General features: G+C 36.6%; 1 protein-coding gene across 30 annotated transcripts in view; it reads left to right on the top strand.

Moving 5' to 3' along the window:
* Positions 1–323: 323 nt before the first annotated feature.
* TCF4 (transcription factor 4) overlaps positions 324–22,907 on the top strand; it is a 345,675-nt gene continuing 323,091 nt past the window's right edge. For 5 of the 30 annotated variants that reach the window (XM_033087732.1, XM_033087724.1, XM_033087733.1 and 2 more), the window contains exons 1-3: positions 1,914–2,086; positions 2,976–3,067; positions 4,730–4,802. In XM_033087732.1, the coding sequence (XP_032943623.1) occupies positions 2,996–3,067; positions 4,730–4,802 (145 nt within the window). In that variant the 5' untranslated portion in view covers positions 1,914–2,086; positions 2,976–2,995. Of the gene's footprint in view, positions 841–1,495; positions 2,087–2,975; positions 3,068–3,949; positions 4,275–4,729; positions 4,803–22,907 lie in introns of those variants that run through there. The other 25 variants (XM_033087750.1, XM_033087739.1, XM_033087743.1 and 22 more) reach the window with 10 other exon arrangements.

The following is a 22,907-nucleotide window of genomic DNA, read 5'->3' as shown; positions in this document are numbered from 1 at the left end:
CGTGTAGTTTAATTCCATAATTTATTTAGAAAGTACTGTTGAGTGAAAACACAGGGAAGGCCAAGGAACGGGAACAAGAAGAAGCACGCAGGAACACGAGGTCGGATAACCGCCCCAGCCACCGGAGACTTGCAATTCGGCCCCACTCGCGACAGCCGCCGGAGCCGGGCCACCCGCCTCCGGTCCCGGAGGAGGCGTGGCCCGCAGGAACCGCCATGTTGGGCGCCTCTCTAGGCGCTCTGTTTACCACTCGATGGTCGCCCGCTCCCGCCCCGCCCCTCCCTAGTCATTGTCTGGAGGAGCAGCCACGGCCGCAGCGCCTTCTCTTTATAAGCCCGCAGTGCCCGGATGTGAATGGATTACAATGTATCTTTCAGGGAAACCTATTATTATCAATGTGACTCCGCGGGGGAGTCAATGGTGATGATGATGATGAGGAGGATGATGATGAGACACGTCTAAACTTGGAACAAGTTTAAGACTTTATAAGAGGAGAAGAAAAAAAAACCACCACCAAGATTTGTTTGAGGAAAAATTATAACTATCCTGTATTGATTTTTTTTTATAAACAATAAGAAAAAGTTGTTGGATTTTTTTTTTAATGATTTCTTTTTTGGGGGAGGGAATTTTGTTGCAGTTTTATGGTGGAAAATGCAAAAACCAGAGCCAGGTGCATAATCTTGTATTCTGTGGATATCCCTGGAGCAGAACTGAGTACCAGTTAAAATACTTTTTTGGGGGATACACATGTGAGATACTAAGTACTTGCAGAAGATTTTTGTCTCTCTTTCTAAAGTCAATTTCCTTGGAATATTGTGAGCATATTTGTGGCCATTTAAGGTAACGTTACAATTTGCTGTCAGAGTAAACTGTTTGTAATTGAATTTAATTTTTAAAATGTCTATCCCAATGTTTTATTAAAACAAAAGGAACAACCTATTAAATAATTGCCAATGGGAAAAAGTGTGTGCATGCATTTTGTGTATGTACTCGCACATCTAGCAATAACAGGGTTTGCAGAATGTGTATTTTAACACAGTTAAAATCGCGTATGTTGAGTATACTGGATAAAGCACGCTTGTTATTATTTAACGATAGAATTATGAAGCTTAATTTTTATTCTAAAAAGTAATGTAAAAAAGTGTGTTTTAAGAGTATGCAGGGCCTGTAATGGTAAATGTTGAATTAAAAACTTACAGTGCTGGCGGACGGGGACTTAGCGTGCCTAGGAACTCAAGTGTAAAAACAAAACAACATTCACCCTCAAAAATTGCTTCCCCCCCCCGAAGTTTGCAGCTATACTATTCTGTGACTTAAAAGGGAGGGAGAAGAAAGTATACAATTTTGGTTTCTCCCCCATCGCAAAACTACCGAAATGAAAATCTCCCCAGCAAAATGTGGCTTGATTTATATATGGAAAAGAAAAATATTGTTCCTCTTGGCAAAGTCTTTTTGCATCACGTGTATTTGCAGCCTAGTATAAACTTGCTTTGCCGTGTGTAGATGTGTGAGTGAGAGGGAACGAGAGTCAGAGAAAGAAAGAAGTGAGGGGATGTAAACTCGAATAAATTTCAAAGTGCCTCCGATGGTTGAAACGGGCAAAAACTGAACTGTTCAGGCTTCAGATTGTAACTGACGATCTGAGGGAAAATGAGGTGCTCGATGAATTTTCGTTTGCATTTTTTTGCGAGGCAGGGGAGGTGTTCAGATTTTTTTATCGGGGTGGGGGTGCATCCCAGCCAGCCGGACCGAGTGAGCCGCATCTCCCTGCCGGAGCCCCCCCACCCATTTCTTTGCTGAACTTGCAATTCCGTGCGCCTCGGCGTGTTTCCCCCTCCCCCCCTTCCCTCGTCCCCTCCCCTCCCCGGAGAAGAGAGTTGGTGTTAAGAGTCAGGGATCTTGGCTGTGTGTCTGCGGATCTGTAGTGGCGGTGGCGGCGGCGGCGGCGGCGGCGGCGGCGGCGGGGAAGGAGCAGGAACGGGCGCGGGCGCTGGAGGAGGAGGTGGTGGTGGTGGAGGCAGTGGTTAGACATGAACGCTGCCTCGGCGCCGGCGGTGCACGGAGAGCCCCTTTTCGCGCGCGGGCGGTAGGTACCGGCGCCACGGGGCTCCGCGGGGCTGATGCGCCCGGCGGCGCGGGGCTTGGGCTTGGTGGCCCCGCACGCGGCTCCGCGCCTCCCCTGCCGCGGGCTCCCGGCTCCCGGTGCTCCCAGAGGAGACACCCCTTCCCCTCCCGCGCCTCTTCCCTCCCCCTCATCTAGGCCCCTCCATCCCCCCCAGCAATGCCACTTGGAGGGACCTATGACTTTGCCAAGGGCCTGACTTTTATTTTTACAATCCTTTCTTTCATAAATTAGGGTGCTGGACAATTACAGGACCCGACCCTCCACTCTGCTCCCCCCACCTTTCTCCGACCCTGTCACCCCTCCCCCTTCGGACGTGTTTTCACTCCAGAGACGCTCATCTTTAATTTCTTTATAGCTACTTTGAAATGCAGGGGGGAGTGGTGTGTGTGTGTGTGTGTGTGTGTGTGTGTGTGTGTGTGTGAGTGTGTGTGTGGGGGGGTGGGATGGAGGGTGGGGGGAAAGTTGAGACCGGAGCGTTCTGAGTAGTTTCTCTTTTCTCTGTGATCCATTCATTTCTCGCTCTACCTCCTGTTGCATAAAATGATGCGCTGAAGAGCGGCTTTTTTTTTTTCTTACCGGATTTGGTTTTATAGTGGATGTTACCAGTTTTGATCGTCTCTTTGGAAATACAGTATCAATATCGCTTTTTTCTTTTTAATTTTTTGCTATTGCTGCCTATTCCATCATAAAAACAAAACAAAACAACTCTCCCATCCCTCCCTCCTTTCACCTTAATCCCTCCCGCCCCCACATCCCTACCCCCACCTCCCCCAGTCTCCAAAAATCCGATTGTGTTTTCTCCAAGGATTGGGACTGGATTTTCTGATTGCGGTTATTTCCATGTTTCTAGGTTTGTGTGATTTTGCTAAAATGCATCACCAACAGCGAATGGCTGCCTTAGGGACGGACAAAGAGCTGAGTGATTTACTGGATTTCAGTGCGGTAAGAAAGAACGGTGGAAATTAACAACAGCTGTGAAAAAAACCAAAACAAAACAAAAAACCCAAACACTTAGCTAGAAACCAATAGTAATCTAAAGGACAGAATTAAATTTTAATTGGCTGAATCCTTGGTAAAATGAAGGTCTTTTAAATAAGTTTTTAACTACATTTTTGTGTATGATGGAAGATTCAGGCTTTTTTTCAGCCTAATAACTTGCCTTGAATTTCCTACCCACCGACCCTCCCCCTCCCCCCAAAAATAATGGAATCTCACCCCAATGGAAAGGAAAAACAGACACCCTGAAAACGGTAAATCACCCCCCAAAACTTGGCCTTATCTGAACACTGAGAGTACTGATACTTTGCGCACTACTCACTTTATTTTTTTCTGGAAATGGAAAAGAAAAAATAGGAGACCCAGTGTCTTTTAAAGTTTTAAACTGATGATGCTTTGGATTAGTAAAACCTCTAGTTACCTAGTTACCTCTTTTCCTGGGATTCTGAAAACTCCTATGTACATGTGGAGCATACATTCTTAAGAACCTCTTAGACTGTTTTTGTAAATTGCTTAGTTATGAGATCAGTACAAAGCAGGACTTACACACTTGTGGAGTTTTACAGCTGTACTCGGTCCTTCTCCATCCCTTTGCTTCCCTTTCCCAAACCAAGCCTCAGACATGTCAGGGGAGTGAATTCATTGCTAATTGTCAGATGAGTTTGGGGTAAGATGCATTTGCAAAGCAAAATAAAAAGAATCCACAAAACACATAAATAAAATCCAAACCGCCTTCTAAGTGGGGCTCTTGTCATGTTGCTGCCGCTGCCGCTGCTACTGCTGCTGCCGCTTGCTGCTGCCGCTGCTGTTGCTGCTGCTGCTGCTGCTCTTCTAGACCTTCTTTTGGAGAAATGGCTTTCGGAAGTTTTGCCAGGAAACACAGCTCGAGGCAGCTTTGTAGCCCCCTTTCTGCTTGCTGCACTTTCTCCATTCGTTCCTTTGCTTTTTGCAGGCTCTGACCCAGGGAAGGTGCGCATTATCCACTAGATACGTGGAAGAAGAGGGAAACCAATTAGGGTCGAAATAAATGCTGGAGAGAGAGGGAGTGACACAGAGAGAGAGAGTGAGAGTGAGAGTGAGAGAGAGTGAGAGAGAGAGAGAGTCTTGCTTCAGATTGCTCTCATGTTAGAGACAAAATGAGAATTTAGTGCAGGTGGCACTTTTATTTTTATTTGGGTTCACATATAACAGGCAAATCCTATACGGGATGGAAATGGACATTGCCACGTTTATGGCCAAGGTTTTCAATATAAAACAAACAACTTTTTTCTTCTCCTTTGTAAAATGTGTTTTCTAGAGAGGCTGCTGCCCTCCCCACTAAATCTTGATAACATTGTAGGAACTATGTCTAAAATGTAGTGTTGTTGCCTGATGCTGGCAATCTAATGAACCTGAGGAAAAAGAAAGAGGAGTGGTGATAATGGGGGCAGAGGGAGGTGATTGGTAATGTGCCTGTTTCAATTTTAAGTTGGACGGTGATGTATTTTCCTACAATAAGTCCTTAGCATAAACTCTTAAGTTATATGGTGAGAGTATGAAAGATCTTGGACGAACTCTGAAGGCACAAATGTCGTCTTTTCAACAGTAATATTTCTTTGTTTCTTTTAGATGTTTTCACCTCCTGTGAGCAGTGGGAAAAATGGACCAACTTCTTTGGCGAGTGGACATTTTACTGGCTCAAGTATGTAAATTGATTTCTTAGTGTGTAGTTAAATGTTCATAGCTGTTTATTCACTCATTGTATATTTTGGCCTCTTGTTGAAGTGTTCTGAAAAAGTCATTGCAATTTTAGCCTGTAATGATATGGTTCTTTCATTATCTATCAGTGGTATAACTTACCCAAAATGTCATCTTTTACAAAATTAAAATTAGGTGTTTTTTTTTTTTTTAAATCAAGGAAACTGTTTCAGAATTCCATCATTTAATTTAAAAGCAATTTTCTAATACAGTTGTAATCAAACATGTGAAGATGAGGCCAGTGTTAACATGGGGGAATAAATTAATGTTCCCCATTTGAAAATAGAGGGGAAAATCTAACTTTCATAAAAAGGGAAAACCCCTTGTAACTAATACCAATTTTATTAGATATTATGTATAATTAACCCTTTTAAGGAAATTAGCCTTCTTTTTGCAGATGAATGCTGCGTGGTAAATCATAGTTGTAAATAACCTCATGCTAATCTGAGAGCTAAATATCAATTCATTTATATTTAAAATATCCTTTCTGAAGCTTTGGCTATTTCTTTTCCCTATGTATTTATGTTTGCAGTGAATTTTTGCAATATTTAAAGTTGCAAATTGAGAAGGACTTTCCCATTTTATAAATGAAAGGTCTTTGGGTGATGCTTAAAAAAGACGTTAGCGCTATTCACAAAGGAAACTGGTGCGCAATGATTATCTGGCATCTAAGGAGGAGTTTTAATAGGGGCCCCTGTGAAGGTCTCTTATTAAAAGTGAAAGCTGAAAATGCATTTATTTAAAATGTGTTTGTTTTTTCATATCAATTTCATATCAGAAGGAGGCATACATTGCTTCCTGCTATTCTTTAGTTCAAGGCTTAAATCCATTTATGCTAGTTAAACAGCAGCAGTGTTTTAGTTCTGGCAGTGGTACATAACAGTACATTAGACAGAGTGCTATTCTTAAGTCAGACTGGTAAATGTTGACATTTTTTAGCTGTAAGATGCCAGTGGAATTGTCTGTTAACCATTGAATATAATTTCACATCTCTCAATTTTCGTAGCAATGAAAGAAATCTGTTCACCTTTGTGATTTGTGTAATTGGTATGTTTTTAGAAAATGAATGGCTTTTAAAAATTGCTCATTTTCAAATAAGTTACTTCTTCTTCTGGCCCCCATTAGTCGAAGGGAATTTTTGTCTCTATAACTTGATTTATGATATATGAGATGGTTTCTATAGTTATATTTTACTTTTTATTTTGGGCGGTCCACTTTGATTAAAGTACTATTGATCATATGTTTGTGTTTTACTGTCCTTGACCCTGTTATGTTTTCCATTTAGGGACTAATTTTTTTTTAATTTTTTTTTTTGTATTACTAGTATTGTCTTCAAAATTTCGGTATTCTCTACACAACTTTGAAGTAAAGATGAGTACAAGTGTCTTTTGGAGGCAAATTAATTTTTCATGTTAGATAGTATCCAAACAGTGACTAACTTTATCTGACATTTTCTTCATGATTTTACTTAAGAAAATGTGTATTTAGTTTAAATGTAGAAGTAGATTATGTCAGAAAGGTACAGAGATAGACTACTTTCAGAGTCAGTGCAAACTACTCTTTTGCAATTTGTAAAAACTGACACATTTGGAGTAACTTAAGTATATCAGTTTAGGTATGGCTTAATAAAATGAGGTGATTTAGAAGCATGAAATTGAGGTACATTTTAAAAGACAACTGTGTATCTGGTCCCTTTTCTATGTTCACATTTAAATAAAGTCCTTGCTCTGGTGTTTTAAGTGTTCACAGGGAATATAGGCTGGATAAATATAAATATGTATTAATACATTTTGGTAAGTGATCATATATTGAAACTTATACAGTTCTTAAGACAACTGTGTGTACGTATGTGTACACATATACACAACACAAATACACATATGCATACATGCATACATGAACTTAGACTTCATCCTTAGTAGATATGTTATACTATTTCTAATGAAGATGCTGTAATTATTTTTAAGGTGTTGAACTGTAAGTTACCTTGTACCACAGGTATGGTTTTCAGGCCCAGGTGTTTATTTGTAAAGGTAAAAAGTATAGTGGCTATTTTGTGCAGGCTGCTGGATTGAAAATGCAAGGTATTCATACAATGCAGTATGATGATGATGAAAATACACAGGTCACAGATTGGAGTGTTGGTTTTTCTCATCTATTCAAGAGATATTTTAATACAAAGGTATTAGTGAAGAAAATGGCTTATATTTCCACTCAATAAGATAAGGAATTTATCCACAGAGACAAATTCTTTTTAAAGCATAACAAATAAAAAAATTCAGGAAAACTGCATTTTGCCCTTTAACTGAAAAGATGACCTAGGTAGCTTTGGACAGAGAAATAATTTTATAAATTTACTTCATGTTAATATCCGTTGTCTTGAGTGGATTCAGATGTCACTTTCATGAGTAGTTTTGAAACTTGGGTCCAGGAAAATAAAAGATCCAAACTATAAGTAAACTGTTCATATTTAAAAAACCAGTTATATTTTTTCAGTGAGACATGGTAATGTTTCATGCTTAAAGTTCCCAATAGCTTTTGATTTCATTAATATAGGATGCTCCATCGTGATTTGCAATGTGAGAATTTAAATAAAGTGTGGCCATATTTCCTTTAATCTTTCATTTCACAAACATGGTTTTTTCTATCACCTTAAGAAATGGGGAAGGCTGCTAGGGAGAATGGAATGTAACCTGAGCTATAGCCTGACATTCCCAGGGAGCATTTTTCACATGAAAGGCTTTTGTCAACCCAGGAAAGGACCAGCAGTTTTTGTTTGATGTTTGCAGGTGTTCAGCAGAGAGCACTAAAACAATTCAGCCATGATAGTTCAGAGCTGCGATGACCTTAACAGGGAGATTGGTGAGCTCTGGAATTATTTTTAAGAAATAGTTGTAACCCATATGGTAACTTATACAAAGAGATTTAATATCCGTTATATCATTGATCTTAAAACAAACTAAAAGCATCCACATGCCTGGATAATTGGAAAATTATTCTCATTAAAACGTAGGATGGCGGAGTTAACAAAAGAAAAAAAATGCACCTAGAGTCTATAATGTATTGATGAACAGGGGCTTAATTTTCTAATATAACAAAAAATACTGTTTATTTGGTTACCTTTGAGTCTTTTATAAGCAAAAGATAAATGTACTAGCTTTAGCATCTTTTTAAAAAGTAGTTTTAAACTTGGGCCACTAAAATTACCTATACTCAAGAACAGCCCTTGTCACATCTGTTACATGTATTTACAGTTAGTCTATGACGGATACTACATCTTCCTCTCTTCGTTTAAAAGTTGAGCTTTTTCCCCTGCAACTGTTTAGTTTTACTTAGGTGTTCAGCATTTGTTAAAGATTGCCAAATGAATGGGTGTTTGAACAATTAAGAGTAGTAGTAAAACACTCCACATCCCTGTTATGGTCATTGTTGGAAGAGGAGAAACATTTCTTGGTGTTCACATACAAGTTAGTTAACCTTTATCCACATGACACCAAAGTGACACATCAGTTTTAGTAAATTCAGTGAGAAAGATAATTAATCCAATGGGCAGCAGTGCTACATCACAGAAAATTCAGATAGCATCCCGAGTTAATTTCCATCCGAACCAGTTTGAATTCATGGCTATGGCATGAAAAAAATTGGTGTCCCCTTAAATGTATTTGTTGAGTAGAGTTGTTTATATGTGTGTGTGTGTGTGTGTGTGTGTGTGTGTGTGTGTGTGTGTTTGACCAGTCTTACTATTATAGCACCATTCATAATGGTTTTGTGGCTTTTTGTAAAAAGCAGAGTAATTTAATAGGTTAAAAAATAAGTGAAGTGGTATGAAACCCATTATGTTAGAATCATAGGACGTTGGGAATAGCAACCCCTTAGCCGTGTACAGCCCAGTACCTTCTTTGTATAGCCAAAGAAAACTGAGGCCCAATTTAAGGAGTTTCTGTGCCTTTATTTGCTATTTAAAAAAAAACAAGTTTTTGATCTGTTAATTCTCTATGGCCCGGCAAATCCTCTATTGGAATAACACTGGTTTCACTACTATGTTTTTCTTTAATTTGTATTGCATAACAGAGTATCAGGATTTGTGTGCTGATACTCGTGCACACGAATGCTTCGGCATGTGCACGTGCCCTTTGAATGCTTTTTAAGGTTTAGAGCTGAATTTTGGATTATTGATCATTGTCTTTTGCCACATTTCCCCGTGACTATTTGCAAGATGTTAGCATGACATTGACAAAATTAAAGTGCTGCTTACTATGCCAAGTGGTATGTGCTGTGCACCCTATATTTATTGTATTTTTTTAATCCTCACAAGAACCCAGTGAGGTAGCAAGAGCTACCATGCTCAGTTCATAGATGAGGAAACTGAGATACAGAGATGTTAAACAACTTGCTCTCAAGGCAGCTAGTAATGAATTAGGTTTTAAACTCAGGTCTGCCTAGCTCAGTATTCTTTCTCACACACACACACACACACACACACACACACACAGATTCAGGTCTAGTTTATTTTTTCCAGATTATATACAGATAAAATATATTATTGAGGCTTGACATGCAATATTATTCCTGATCTTTAGAGTGGAAAAGAAATTTTTAAAAACATATTTAAGACAACGAGAGAAACCACACTCATTATTTTTTCTGTCTTAGTATCCAAATAAGCTAGCCTTTTAATTTATGTTGGATTTCCGTGTGACTTAGTGTGTCTCTCTATTATTATGATTATCATTATTACAAGGAAAATACAGTAGATATTTTCAAAGTTGTGCTTTTGTTGAACTGTAAATTGACAATCTACACGGGTGGTAGTGAAAAATATTTTATTTTCAGTTACTTTTATGTACCTAATGAACCCCGAAGTTGAGGTAACAAAGACTGCTCTGTTAATATCTAAAAAAATATAGATTTCCTGTCTTTAACTGTAAAAGAAGTTTTGCAGTTCATTGTTAGATCTGTGAAACTTAATATCCAAGAACAATAATCCTAAATTCTATCAGCATCACTAAAATAAGCAGTATTGAAGTTTTGATATGTCTATTACCAGACATGTGCTTAAAATGTTACGTTTTCTAAATTCAGAAGGAAGAAGCAGTACTCTATTTGACACTGACTTAAGTAAATAAAATGCATTAAACAAACGTGGGGATCTAAGATCTGTTGAGACTGAAATGTTTAACATTTTTGACAGCATCAGCAAATTATCTTTACCCTACTATTGTAATGAGGAAATCACTTAAATAACAGATGAACAGCTAAGTCACATAAACATATATAATAGAACTATGTAATGAAAGTTTATGCTGTTAATTGCTCGAATCTGTCTTAAATGCTTAGAATCATGAAGCAGTAAAGGCTGTCATATAAACAGTTTTGTTTTGAGCTTAAAATTATTCCTTTTTGCTTTCATCTGCTATGATAAACAAAGTAATTTTGTAAGCTTTACAGATCAAACATTTACTCCTAATGGTAAACTACATTTTATATTGGAAGTTTGCAACCTCGTCCAAGGTCTAGAGTTGAGTCCTGGTGGCCCCAGGCCTGTGATTTTCAATGTTTAATATTATTATGATGCTATTTAGGTCTGTTCCCATAAGCCAAGATAACAGATCTTAAGTTGCCTAATAAGGAACATGGTATGTTTTGAAATGTTCTTCAGTTTAGAAGTCTTAAACCAAAATGTTCTTGGCCAAACCTTTAGAATTTATATCTATATATTCAGTAAGTCAGATCTTGCACAGACATAGCATCAAAATAAAGCTAGGTAGAAACAGAAAAAGTTCCCCCCTGATTTTATGCATCTTATGAGCTGTTTTGTATGATCAGGTGTTCTTCCAAGTTAATTAGATAGTGCTAAGAATTAGAGAAAGGAAAGCACATCATAGGTTTTTGGGTTTTTTTAAAGGTTACTTTTGTTACTGGTTTCTTATTACTCTGAATAAAATTTTTAAAATTGATTACCAAGTTTATAAGCTTACACATGGGTTGTACAATTTCTAAATCTGTGAACCTACTTAGATTCAACAGTTAAGGTATGCACATGAGTTTTAGGTGGATACTTTTGAACCATATGCCTCTTAATGTTTATGAGAGAGACATAAGAGAAGTAGCAATTTAATGTGTAGAAAAGATTGGTTAACACTTATAAGTTTTATACAGAGGATGCCAAAAAAATGTATACACATTTTAAGAAAGGGAAAAACTGTTTTAAAATTGTAATACTCAATATATACTGATAACGAAAGATAAATACAAGTCACGTTTGACTTCTGCAATTACAAGAGGTGCTCAAAGGGGTTCCTATCAGCATAATTTTAATACAGCTTTTTCCTTTCTTAAAATGTGTACATGTTTTTTTGGCACCCAAAATGTACCCTCTGTATATATCAGACTCACAGAAACAGTATAAGTGTTCAAAAAGGTTGCCACGTTTACTTTCATTTCAAAAATAAATAAGGCCCAGTTAATCAGCATATCACATACCCAGGTGTGTTTAAAATCAGTTTATATGGATAAATTTCAGGGCTCTAAGAAAGTATTTTATTTAAAGGTGCAGCTACACTATTGTTCAAATGGATTCTTTTGTACTTCTGTGTGACAATTAACATTTAATGAATGACTATCTAGACTGCCATTGGTGGTAATTACTATATGTAGTTTATTAACAGCAATCCATTGTTGGATGTGCCTGTATTGATTTGTTTTGCAAACAAGCCTTCACACGTTCACCCGTGTGTTCAGCAGTATTTGTGCATTCCTTTTTAAGAACCTGTTTCATGTGCTGATGCTGATATTGCCTCTAAAAATTTTAGCCAGCAAATCCTCAGGTACTAGAATGCCTCTTTGATTGGAGTGATTTTAATTGCATTAAAATTTTTATAAACTTTTGGCTATAAAAATTTTGCACTTAGATCCTCAGGGAATCCCAAAGACTCTACACAACATTGTTTTTCAGGTAAATAATTTATAGAAACTTACTTTTACAGGAGACTTTAGAGATGCGTGCTGTATTATTTTTTTGGTAAAGAGCCAAGGTCTGGGAGGGTTAAATGTCTTTTGCCTAAATCATACAGTTGGTTATCTGGCTATAATAGGACACAAATACAGATGTCCTAACGCACTGGTTAGGGACCCCATGCTGCTTTTAATTAAGGTTTGGACTCAATCCGTTGGTACCAACTGTATGTTTTTTAAGAAGAGGAAAACTTGTATAATCTACCTTTTCTGAAAAAATAATAAAAATTCAGATTGAGAGATGGACATCGTAATCCAGCTCTCTTGTCATCACGTGTTCTAATTTGTCTAAGGCAGTTGACGAATAACTGTTAAAATGTATTGTGTTATTAAAAATAACACAGTAAGACCCATGATTAAATATCAGGGCTGTAATTTAATCTCAGGAGTTCTGGTGCTGTTCATAAACCATTTGGCTTTTTTCTGTAACAGATGACGTCAAAATACAGCTTGATTGAATTATGACCTGGGTTACAGGAGCACCTGCTTGTGCCTCTTTACTTCACGGCATGTCAGCATTTCCATTACAAACTTTTTTTCTGCTCTGACATTTCTAACTTTGAATAGTTAGACTAGACCGATTGTTGGCATATAAACTTTTAGCCCCCGGGAAAAGACTATTTTTCCAATAAAACAGAGAAGGTGGTGACAAAGCCCCATTACAAACTACCTTTTAGAATGTTCTTCCTTGCTTTAATCTTCCATTAATTTAAACATTCCCTTTTGGGGTACTTAGCTAAATTGCAAGGCATCCAAATGGAAGGTTTTTAATCTCAAATTTCTCAAGCCAAGTCTTAAATAGCAGATATTTAGAGACTGTTAAACTAGGAAAAGATCTAGCTTCTATGAAGGAGGGTATTGAAATGATCGCTCTGGACACTGCAGGCTTCTTAAGGTGTGAAATGCTGAAGTACAAGACTTGAAAAACATGCAAATTGACGTACCTTGTCAGTAATTAGTTTTATATCCAGTTAAACGAGTAAACATCAATAGTGAATGCTTTAGAAAGGTGTATTTACGTATTTATATCACAGCCTGGGGACTTCTGGCCTAGCTTCAATTTTGCCCCTTTGGCTTTTTAACATGTAGGCAATGGAGATAGAATATGGTTTGTATCTACCTAGCTACTTATTTCTCTACCTATCATAATTCTTTTTTTTAATATTTTTAAAAAAAATTTTATTGGGGAATATTGGGGGACAGTGTGTTTCTCTAGGGCCCATCAGCTCCAAGTCATTGTCCTTCAATCTAGTTGTGGAGGGCGCAGCTCAGCTCCAAGTCCAGTAGCCGTTTTCAATCTTCACTTGCAGGGGGCGCAGCCCACCATCCCATGTGGGAATCGAACCGGCGACCTTGTTGTTGAGAGCTCGCGCTCTAACCAGTTGAGCCATCTGGCTGCCCCTACCTATCATAATCCTTACATGGTTGTAGTACGTGTTGTGTTCGGATCCCTGTGTTAGCAATCATACCACATAGAGGGCTTTGTAGGAGACAGGACCTGCCCTGAGAGGTCCTATATTCTGACAGGCAAGAATAGAAAAACCACATTTATAATCAATACTCACTGTCCAGAACACAAGTGTTGTTCATGTTGTGAGAGTTTAAATAAATAAAAACTTACTTTTTGCTAGGGGAAATTCATAATGAAAGCCTCATGGACAAATCGACTCTGATCCTTGAAGGGGAGGGTTCGGATTGGGACTGCGCATGTTTGATCTCTCTTAAGCAGGCACAGAGGAAGGTTCTTCTAGAGGGCCCATTACAGAGAATGCCTAGCAAGAAAGACTCCTCAGCTCTGCAGTGGAGTGAGCTCTGGTCTAGGCACCTGTGCTGACTTCCGGGCAAACATTTTTGACTTAGAGGCCTTTTGAAAAATCATCTTTCATGATTTTGGGTTTCCTTGTGGGTGTTAGATATTACAATCCAGTTCCTTTCTAAAATGTACTCATATGTTTTTAATGGTAGTGTCACGATGGAAATCAAGGTTTTTTTTATGTTCCAGACCCTTCCTATTATATCATTTAGCAGTGGAAATTTTCTTGAGCCAAAACGGAGAAAAGTATGTATTTCACTGAATTCTGGAAATCTAGATTCTTTTGCAGTGTTTGCTGCTAAATAGCAGTTTCATGTTGACAAAATAGTAGAACCTCAAAGCCTGCATCTTAAAACTGAAAAAATAATTTGAAACTCTTCAGTACACTTCGAGAAGAGTTTTATACTATACTTAAAAATATTTTCAGATTGCAAGAGTTCATCCTTACAATTTTTATAATAATCTATGCCATCACCATTATCAATGCCACATCTTTTGGTTCAAAAGCCAGCAGGGAAATGTAATAGTTATTACTGTCATGTAATACATTTGGGAATGCATTTTTACCAACACTTAATGTTTATCAGAACGCTATGGAATAGTCACAGAGACCTTTGGATTACATAACAAATAGTAAGTATATGTGTATATATATATATATATATACACACCACCCTCTCCTCAAGAATTGATGAGCTCAGATTAAGGTGGTTTTCTGTCTGTGACCTCCAAGTATTTCAGTGTGGCACGTGCTTCCAGTTTCCACAAGAAGCCAATAATTCCATTGATGGCTGAAACAGCCTTAGGAAGAATTTATTAATAAATGATTGTGTTCACTACAGAGTATAAACAAGATTTTTTATGAAAAAGAATATTTTAGATCCATTTTAAAAAAATGTCAGTTACAAACCTATGTAGTCTCAAAACGTTTTCGTCACATTCAAAAATAATGGATTTGTAACAATTTCAATTATTGTTTGAATAATAGTTGTTTGTCACGTGTCTCCTTGAATATCCTTGTCTACTGAGCGATGTCCCAAACCTTTGAGTGTTTTTCTGTTCTCTTGTGGACACTGTGATTCTTCATCTAGTTACTTTTAGCCACGAGATTAATTTTCTTTCGCCACCTAATTTCCCCCTCATTTTGCTGACCTCTTATTATTCTTCAGTTTATCTTTTCAGCCCATGTAGAGCTATATCTCTTTTAGGTGAAGTGTACATTTGCATTGTCTCACTTCTGCAGGAATTCTACACTTTACTCTTTAATAATTTTGGTAGAATTGGATAAGGTGAGAAATAATCCATAATTATTTTAATTAATTAATTAATTAATTTTACTTTAAAAATTCCATTGTTGTTTAAGTCCCGACTGGTTTAAAAAGAATGTCAAAAACTTCAGAAACATGAAAGGGGTGAGTGCCCATCGTATTACTTTTTTTCAGTGTGGATACAGAGGGTGCCAAAAAAATGTATACCCATTTTAAGAAAGGAAAAAAACTGTACTAAAATTGTAATGCTCAGTATATACCAGTAACAAAAGATGAATACAAGTCATGTGTGCACATTTTTTTTGGCACCCCCTGGTATATGTCACTGGAGTGACAATTGAATTATTAAGAATTAGTCGTTTTCATTTACTCATTTGTTCATTCATTCATTCATTCATTCAATAGCCGTTTTTTGAGAACCAAGACAGTTGCAGTGCTAGATACTATGGTGCTATAAAGAAGACAAGATTTCAACTTTAGCGTTGCAGTTGGAGCATAAGATTGCTGTTGTTAGGTAAAAGTTCTACTGTGATTCAGTAGGAAAGTACTTTTAAAATCAGTGATGTTGAAATAAAGAGTTAAGACTTCTTTAAAAAATACTTTTCAAATATAACGAAGTGCAGACTTCATATTTCCTACTGAAACATAGAAATTCTAGAATCTAGAATGTGTAGAATTCTAGAATGTGTACTTCTACATGAGTATAAAGGAAGGAGATGGGATTTGAACGATTATGGAAATTGGACCTTGAAGAATATTGTTGTGAATGTTCTCTCACATTTAGTAACAGAGACTCTTGGGGAGGCATGACATTTTTTTGCATGGGTCCTTTTTGAGCAGAAATTGAAAATTTGGATTTATAGTTAGTAGTACTGACTTCGAGGGCACTAGATATGTACACTTCTCTTTTTTATTCCCACACTTGAATTTTTATATTTATTTTTAAATTGATAGGCAGAAAAATTATTTACTTTTAAAATGAAATAATTCTTTATTGAGCCTCTACCGTGTGTCAGGACTATGCTAGAAGTAAAATGACGAGCAAGACAGATGTGTTCCTGCATGGACTAAATGTAGGAAACACAGATTAACTGAATAATCAACTCAAGAAATGTCAAGTTCTACATTTGAGAGGTGTGTGGCCTTAGATGAGTTTGCAGTATAAACCCAGCAGTCAGGAGAGGCTTCGGGAGGCTGGCTCACCTGAACTGCCGTCTGACAGATGAGGAGGGTAAAGTGGCCTGGGAGGGTAGGTCCCACGCAGAGAGTGGGGCAAGGTGTTTGGGAAGGGACTAGAGTGTGCAGGAGAGTCGGGGCCAGATCTAGTAAGGCCGAGCAACAGGGAGTCTTTGCTGCCCATGACGTTGTGCCTGGGTGCAGCCTGCAGCACAGAGCCCAAGTGTAGTCGGTGTGGGTGGCCCAAACCAGTTGTGAGGCTTCTGCAGAAATCCAGGTGAGAGATGGGGTTGCTGGTCCTGCAGTGCGGGTGGTGAGGTTAAGAATTAACAATAGACCTTATTTGAAATCTGTAACTTTAACCCACTGGGGAACATTCACGTGGGCCCTTTTGTGTGTGTGTGAAACTTCGTATAACTTTTAACACTTTAAAATTTGTTACGCTTTATACCTTCTAACAGTAACTGAGACCCAATTCAGCTACCATGTGATATGCCTTTTTAGCAACCAAGCACCCATTAGAAGTGATTTTTATTGTCCGAGAAAAGTGGTAGCTTAACTTTTGCAGTTCTGTTGTGAGAGGGTGCAGAGGTGAATTGGGAGTCCAAGGCGGGAGGCACTCATCTTTCTTACTTAATGGTCTTTAGTAATTATGCACCATTTAGGCTTCCTATAGCTCATGTTCTTATTACCAGTAAACGTGATGGTTTAGTTCAACCTGTTGAATTCGTTGAATACCTGCAGTCAGGTATCAGCTAGAAAATCTACAGTATTTGTTGGTGAACTTGAGGAGGGTGATTTGATTTATATGGTATTCTCTCTGACATCAAAGCACTGTTATTTGATTGTATGTTTTTCTGAGGTGGCCCATGGAGGAAATTATCTGCTAACTTTTGATTGGGAACAAAATTAAGCTTCTGATTTTTACTCATCCCAGGTAATATCCCGCCTTGCTCTTTTCTAAAGATGGCCTCCCTCTTTCACTCTGACTATCTCACTCTGCCTTCCCTCCCTCTCCTTCCCCTCCATTTTCTCTTTAATCTTACTGTTCACCTCTCAAACCAGTATGTTTGTTAATTCATTTTAGTCGGGGAAAATATTGCCATCCTTGCAGTGTGATTTCGCTTCAAATTGAAGAAAAATTCTCTCTCTCTCTCTCTCTCTCTGGCCAGCTAGTTAGAGCATTGGGGTAATGGTGTGGGTAGGGGTTGGATCCTGATATCTGTGCCAGTTAGTTATACTTGGCTCCATGACCCAGGAGCTCTGTGTTCTTCATCAGAAGGATGCTGAAAAGAGAGAGGCATAGGACCATCTGCACTGAGCAGAAAGCTCAGTTAAGCATTGCCTTGCTGCTGGTGAGTTACTGGTGGTTAGTAGGGTAATATTCATGTAAGCAGACAGCATTCACGTGTTGTTCCTGCCTCTTGGAGAATTCCTGTAGCATCTAGGCATGTGTTAGTAACTCTCAGATAAAAAATAAAGTGAAATATAATTATCTTCCTGTTAGGGTGGGGAGGCACACAGAGTGTGTCAACAGTATCTGTGATACTTTATTTTTTTTTTGGAAAAAATGATAGAATGTTATGGTTGAGAACTCTACTCTTGAAATAGTTCATGATTAAAAACAAAACATAAATGTAGCATATCAAATAAAAACTCTCCCTCTCATTCACATCCCCCACTGATTACAGTCCTTTCTGTTGACATCCTTCATGGAGAGTGTTGTGGATTATCATCCACACTGGCTGCTTTCGTATCCCTTCTTCCCATATGCTTTTTGTTTTAAGTCTAACCCCAACCAAGTATTCCAAAACATATTTTATCTTGTAATTTTTGACACCTACAAAATAATACATGTAACACATGTAAATTATGAATCTTAATAATGGAGTGAATGCCCGTGGACTCACCACTGAGTCTAAGAACTAGAGCAATATCAGAACCTTTGATTCTCCTTGTGGGGTCCTTCCTTACCCACATTCTCCCATCTTTCCTGCCAGGGGTAAATATTCTATATTTTTAAGTAGTTGTATCACATGTGTTGTATGACATGTGTTGTGTATGTGTCCCTAAACAATATGTGGCTTGGTTTTCCCTGATGCAGGATTATAAAAATGGTATTCTTAGATTGTCTCATGCTACTTATTTTTTTTTCACTTAGTATTGTGTGTTTAAGATTTATCCACGTTGTTGTATGTGGCGTTAGTTATTTTCACGGCTGTTGAATATGCCTCAATTTTTTTTATGTGTTTCTCAGTTAATGAACCTTTGAATTGATTCCCTTTTTTTTTTTTTTGAACTGCACACTTTCTGAACATCTCTTGATGCATGCTTCATCATCTCTTTTGATATATGTAGGGTAGATATCTATGAGTAAAATAGCTAGGTTATAGAGTTATGTGAATATTCAGTGTGACAAGATAGTGTCAAATTGTTTTCCAAAGTTCCTTGCCAATTTACACTCTCACCAGCATCATAAAAGATTACTATTGGTACACATTGTTGCCACCTTTGGTATTAAATTTCTTAATTTGTATCAATATAGTGGGTATAAGATTAAAATGTATCTCCCTGTGGTCTTAATTTGCATTTCTCTGATGGTTAATGAGGTGAACATCTTGATATGTATTTATTTATCATTTATGTTTGTTCTTCTGTGGAATCTACCCTCCCTTTCAATTTTTATTGAGTTATTGGTTTTTATCTTACAGATTTATAGGTGTTCTTGATATATTTTTGGATAATAATTCTTTCTGTCATACATGCTACAAATACTTTCCCTTATTTTATGACCTGTCCTTTTACCCTCCTTATGGTATGTTTTGATGAACAAAAAACCTTAAATTTAATGTGGTTATATTATTATATTTTTCCTTTGCCTTTTCATGGTTTGTGTCATTGTTGGAATGTCCATTTGTACCCCAGAGTCATAAAGATTTTCTCCTGTATGCTTCTTCTGAAAAGAATTTAATAGTTTTGATTTCTGTATTTAAGTTTTTAATACAGTTGGGACTGATTTTGTAGAATGGAAAGGGGTCCAATTCCACGTTTCGATAAATGTCTTCAGACTCTGTTCTAGAATCATGTACTGAAAAGTCCATCCTTTTCCTAGGTATCCACAATACTAAGGGTCTTTCATTCTGAGTCCTTTATTCTAATCTGATGGTCAGTTTGTCTACCTTTGCCTCAGTACCATATTATAATAAGTTATATGTAATACATTTTGGGGTCTGGTAGGTAAAGTCCTTCCTTTTCTCAAGATAGAATGTTCATATGTACATATTTTAATTTTGGCTATTTGGGGTCCTATGTTCTTCCATAGAAATGTAAAAATAAGATTGTCAAGATTTTTTGTGAGCCATTTAAGGATTTTATTGAGATTGCATGGAACCGAATGATCATTTTTGGGGAAAATTAATACATTTTTAATGATGATTATCTCCACTCATGTATCTCTCCATTTCTAGGTCTTTCTAGATATCTCAAGATAAAGTTTTATAATTTTCTCCATGAAGTTGTGCATGTTTTTTGATGATTTATTCTTAAGTACCGTATTATTTTGTTGTTGTTGTTACTAATATTAATGATATTTTCTTTTAAATTAAATATTCAAATTTTCTTTTAAATCAAATATTCAAATTGTTTGTTGCTGGTATATATACATACACTTGATTTTTATATGTTGATTTTCATGTTCAGCCATGTTGTTAAACTCTCTTATTAATTCCAAAAATGTCTTTGTATTTTCTTCAGAGTTTCCTGTAGAGATAGTCATGTCATGTACGAATAATGACAATTCTGTTGTTTTTCTTTTCAAATCCCTATACCTGGCCTTTTTCCACCCTTGTCTTAATGCTCTCTAGGACCTCAAGCATGCTGTTTGTTGAACAGAAGCAGCAATAATGGGTATCCTTGTCTATTTCCTGATTTTCACTGTTGATAGTGATGATGGTAGATATTTTGTTAAGGAAGTTTCCTTCTGTATATATTTTTGCTAAGAATTTTATCATGAGTGATATTGATTTATATAAAATGCTTTTTTCTCTATATATTTAAATTACGATTTAAAAAGTCTCCTTTAAGGTGTTAATGTTGTGAGTGACATTTGTATTTTTCGATTTGGTGAACTCCTTTTGCATTTTTGGATTAAAACTAATGTGATCATGACGTATTTTTATTACACTTTTAATAATAACATGTTAGATTTAGTTTTCTAATATTTTCTTTAGTATTTTACATCTGTGTTTATAACTAAGATTGGTATATGATATTTCTTATTGTCCTTGTCTGGTTTTGGCTACAAGGTAAATGAATAGGGGAACATTTCTACTCTGTTTTCTCTGGGAGAGTCTATATAAGGTTGAAATAATCTGTTCCTTGAAATTAGGTAAAACTTGTTTGTATAACTATCTGAGCCTAGTATGAGAAGATTTTGAACCACTGATAAAAATTTTGAAGTATTGAGAATGAGAATTTAACTTTATTTCAGTTGGAAAATTATGTATATGAATAAAATTACATACATGATGTATATTTTTTCCCATTTTAAATTTTTAAATTGATTGCCATAAAGTTTTTCATGGTATTCCCTTATTAGCTTTTAATCTCTGCTGAATGTATGATTAAGTTTCATTTTTCATTCCTGATTTTATTTGCATTTTCCTTGATCGAAATCACTAAGTTTTTCTCATCTAGTAGTCTTTTCAAAAAGAATCAACTTTTGGCTTTGTGAATTATTTGTGTGTGTGTGTGTTTCTACTTCATTAATTTCTAATCTTTATTATTGCCTGTTTTCTGTTTGAGTTGGGTTTATTCTGATTTTTTCTCACTTAAATTGATCACTTTTTTAAAGTTGTCATCATTTATTTTTTTTTAAATATAAGAACTTAAGACTATAATATGCCCTCAAAGTACTGCTGTCACTGTACTCCCTAGGTTTTAATATGTAACATGTTCATTATATTTTATTTATATATATTTTAAAATGCCCAATTTCATCTTTGGCCCCCTTGCAATTTTTATTGGTGCCTTAGAAATTTTACAAGTGAATGTTATTCTTTTATTATTGACTTGTAATTAATTTGTTGTGAGAGAACTGTTCTATCTGACAATAGTTCTTTGGTTCTTATGAGACTTGCTTTATTGTTGGTTTTAATTAATCAGTTTTCATAAATGTTCCATTGTGTGCTTGGTAGGAATTTGTATTACTTGAAAGATCTATATGTGTCTGTGTCCAGAAATTTAAACTTGTTAATTGTGCCTTATCGTCATCTATACCTTTACTAATGGTTGGGGCTTACTTGTTTTGTTTTTTGTTTTTGGTGAGGTGGGGGTGGGAGAGAAGGGGGGGAGGGGTGGTGTCTACCTGACAGTTTGTCATTGAGAGAAGTGGATTGAAATAATCCTCTCTGCTTGTGCTTTTGCAGACTTCTCCCTGTGTTTTTGTCCCAGGTTTATACATCTTGAAATTATATTATTACATGTATTCAAGTTTAGAGTTACTAGACCTTCCTGGTTATTTCAACTCTTCTGCTCTTTTGTCTTAAAGTCCATATTGTTCTGTTATTAGTATAGTTATCCCACTTTCTTTTTGGCTAATATTTGTCTAGTGTATCATCTTTTGAACTTTTATTTTCAACCCATCCATGTTGTTGTGTTTTAGTATGCCAGCTGCAGCTGGATTTCAATTTTAATCTAATCAGAGAACATCAAATTATTAAAATCCACTTACATATTTTGTACTTCAGTGTAGGCTACTAACAGAGACTACAGTGGTGCCTCTTGGAATTGTGTAATATGGTAGCTCTGTGATTACTGTCTTCTAAATTCTTGATTCCCATTTGTATTGCTTTTTATATACTTTTTTTTCCCTCCTGTCACTCCTTTAAATAAATTGATTACAGTTTGGTTTATTATTTCATTTTCCCCTCCCATTGTTTGGAGTTTATTTCTGTTCTTTTAGTGGTTACCTTTGAGATTTTACTATGCATAGCTATCTGACGTAGTCTAAAGTTTTGTCTGTAGTCTTAACTCTCCTTTGAAACAATTTGAGGACCATAAAATACTATTCCTTTCATCACTACCCGCCCTATTATTAAAGGGTATTTTTGTTTTGAGCTTTAATATATTTTATGAAAATTAGATGTGATTATTTTATAGACAGTGTTTAGAGTTACTAGTTTACTAATTTCTTTGCTCAACACTTTCTAGCATTTTAGCTCTTCTTTATGGGGTCATTTTTATGTTTGGTGAAGTATAGCCTTTGGAAGTTTTTAGGTATAGAGATGTTGGAGGTCAACTCTTATATTTTTATCCAAATGTCCTATTCTTGTTCCTGAAAGATAATTGTATGGGGCATACAATTCCAGGTTGACTTTGTTTTTTCCTCATTACTCTGATGATTTTATTCTACTGTCTTCTGAGTTTCTCCGTGGCTCATGCAAGGTCTGCTGCCAATTGCCATTCCTTTCTAGGACATCTGTCTTTCCTCCTGACTTTTCTTTCTGTTTTTGGTATTTAGCAATATTATTTTATTAAAATCTCTCAGCAACTTTTGAGAAAAATGTTCATGTATTTTTGGTGGACATTCTAAGCATCCGGCTTCTCCATACCACAATTTCCTAGGGTTATTTTCTGCCTCTTTTTTGCTGGCTGCTCTTCTTCTGCCTGAATTGTAAATATTGGAGTCTCTTGGGTATTTTACCTGGGCTTCTTTTCTTCTGCTGCTGAGAGGAAGCATGGTGCAGTGCCTCAATCTGGAATCAGATTGGGTTGGTTA

Source organism: Rhinolophus ferrumequinum, chromosome 19, assembly GCF_004115265.2.
Source record: "Rhinolophus ferrumequinum isolate MPI-CBG mRhiFer1 chromosome 19, mRhiFer1_v1.p, whole genome shotgun sequence".
NCBI lineage: Eukaryota > Metazoa > Chordata > Mammalia > Chiroptera > Rhinolophidae > Rhinolophus > Rhinolophus ferrumequinum.
This window is presented reverse-complemented; position numbering and strand designations above follow the sequence as displayed.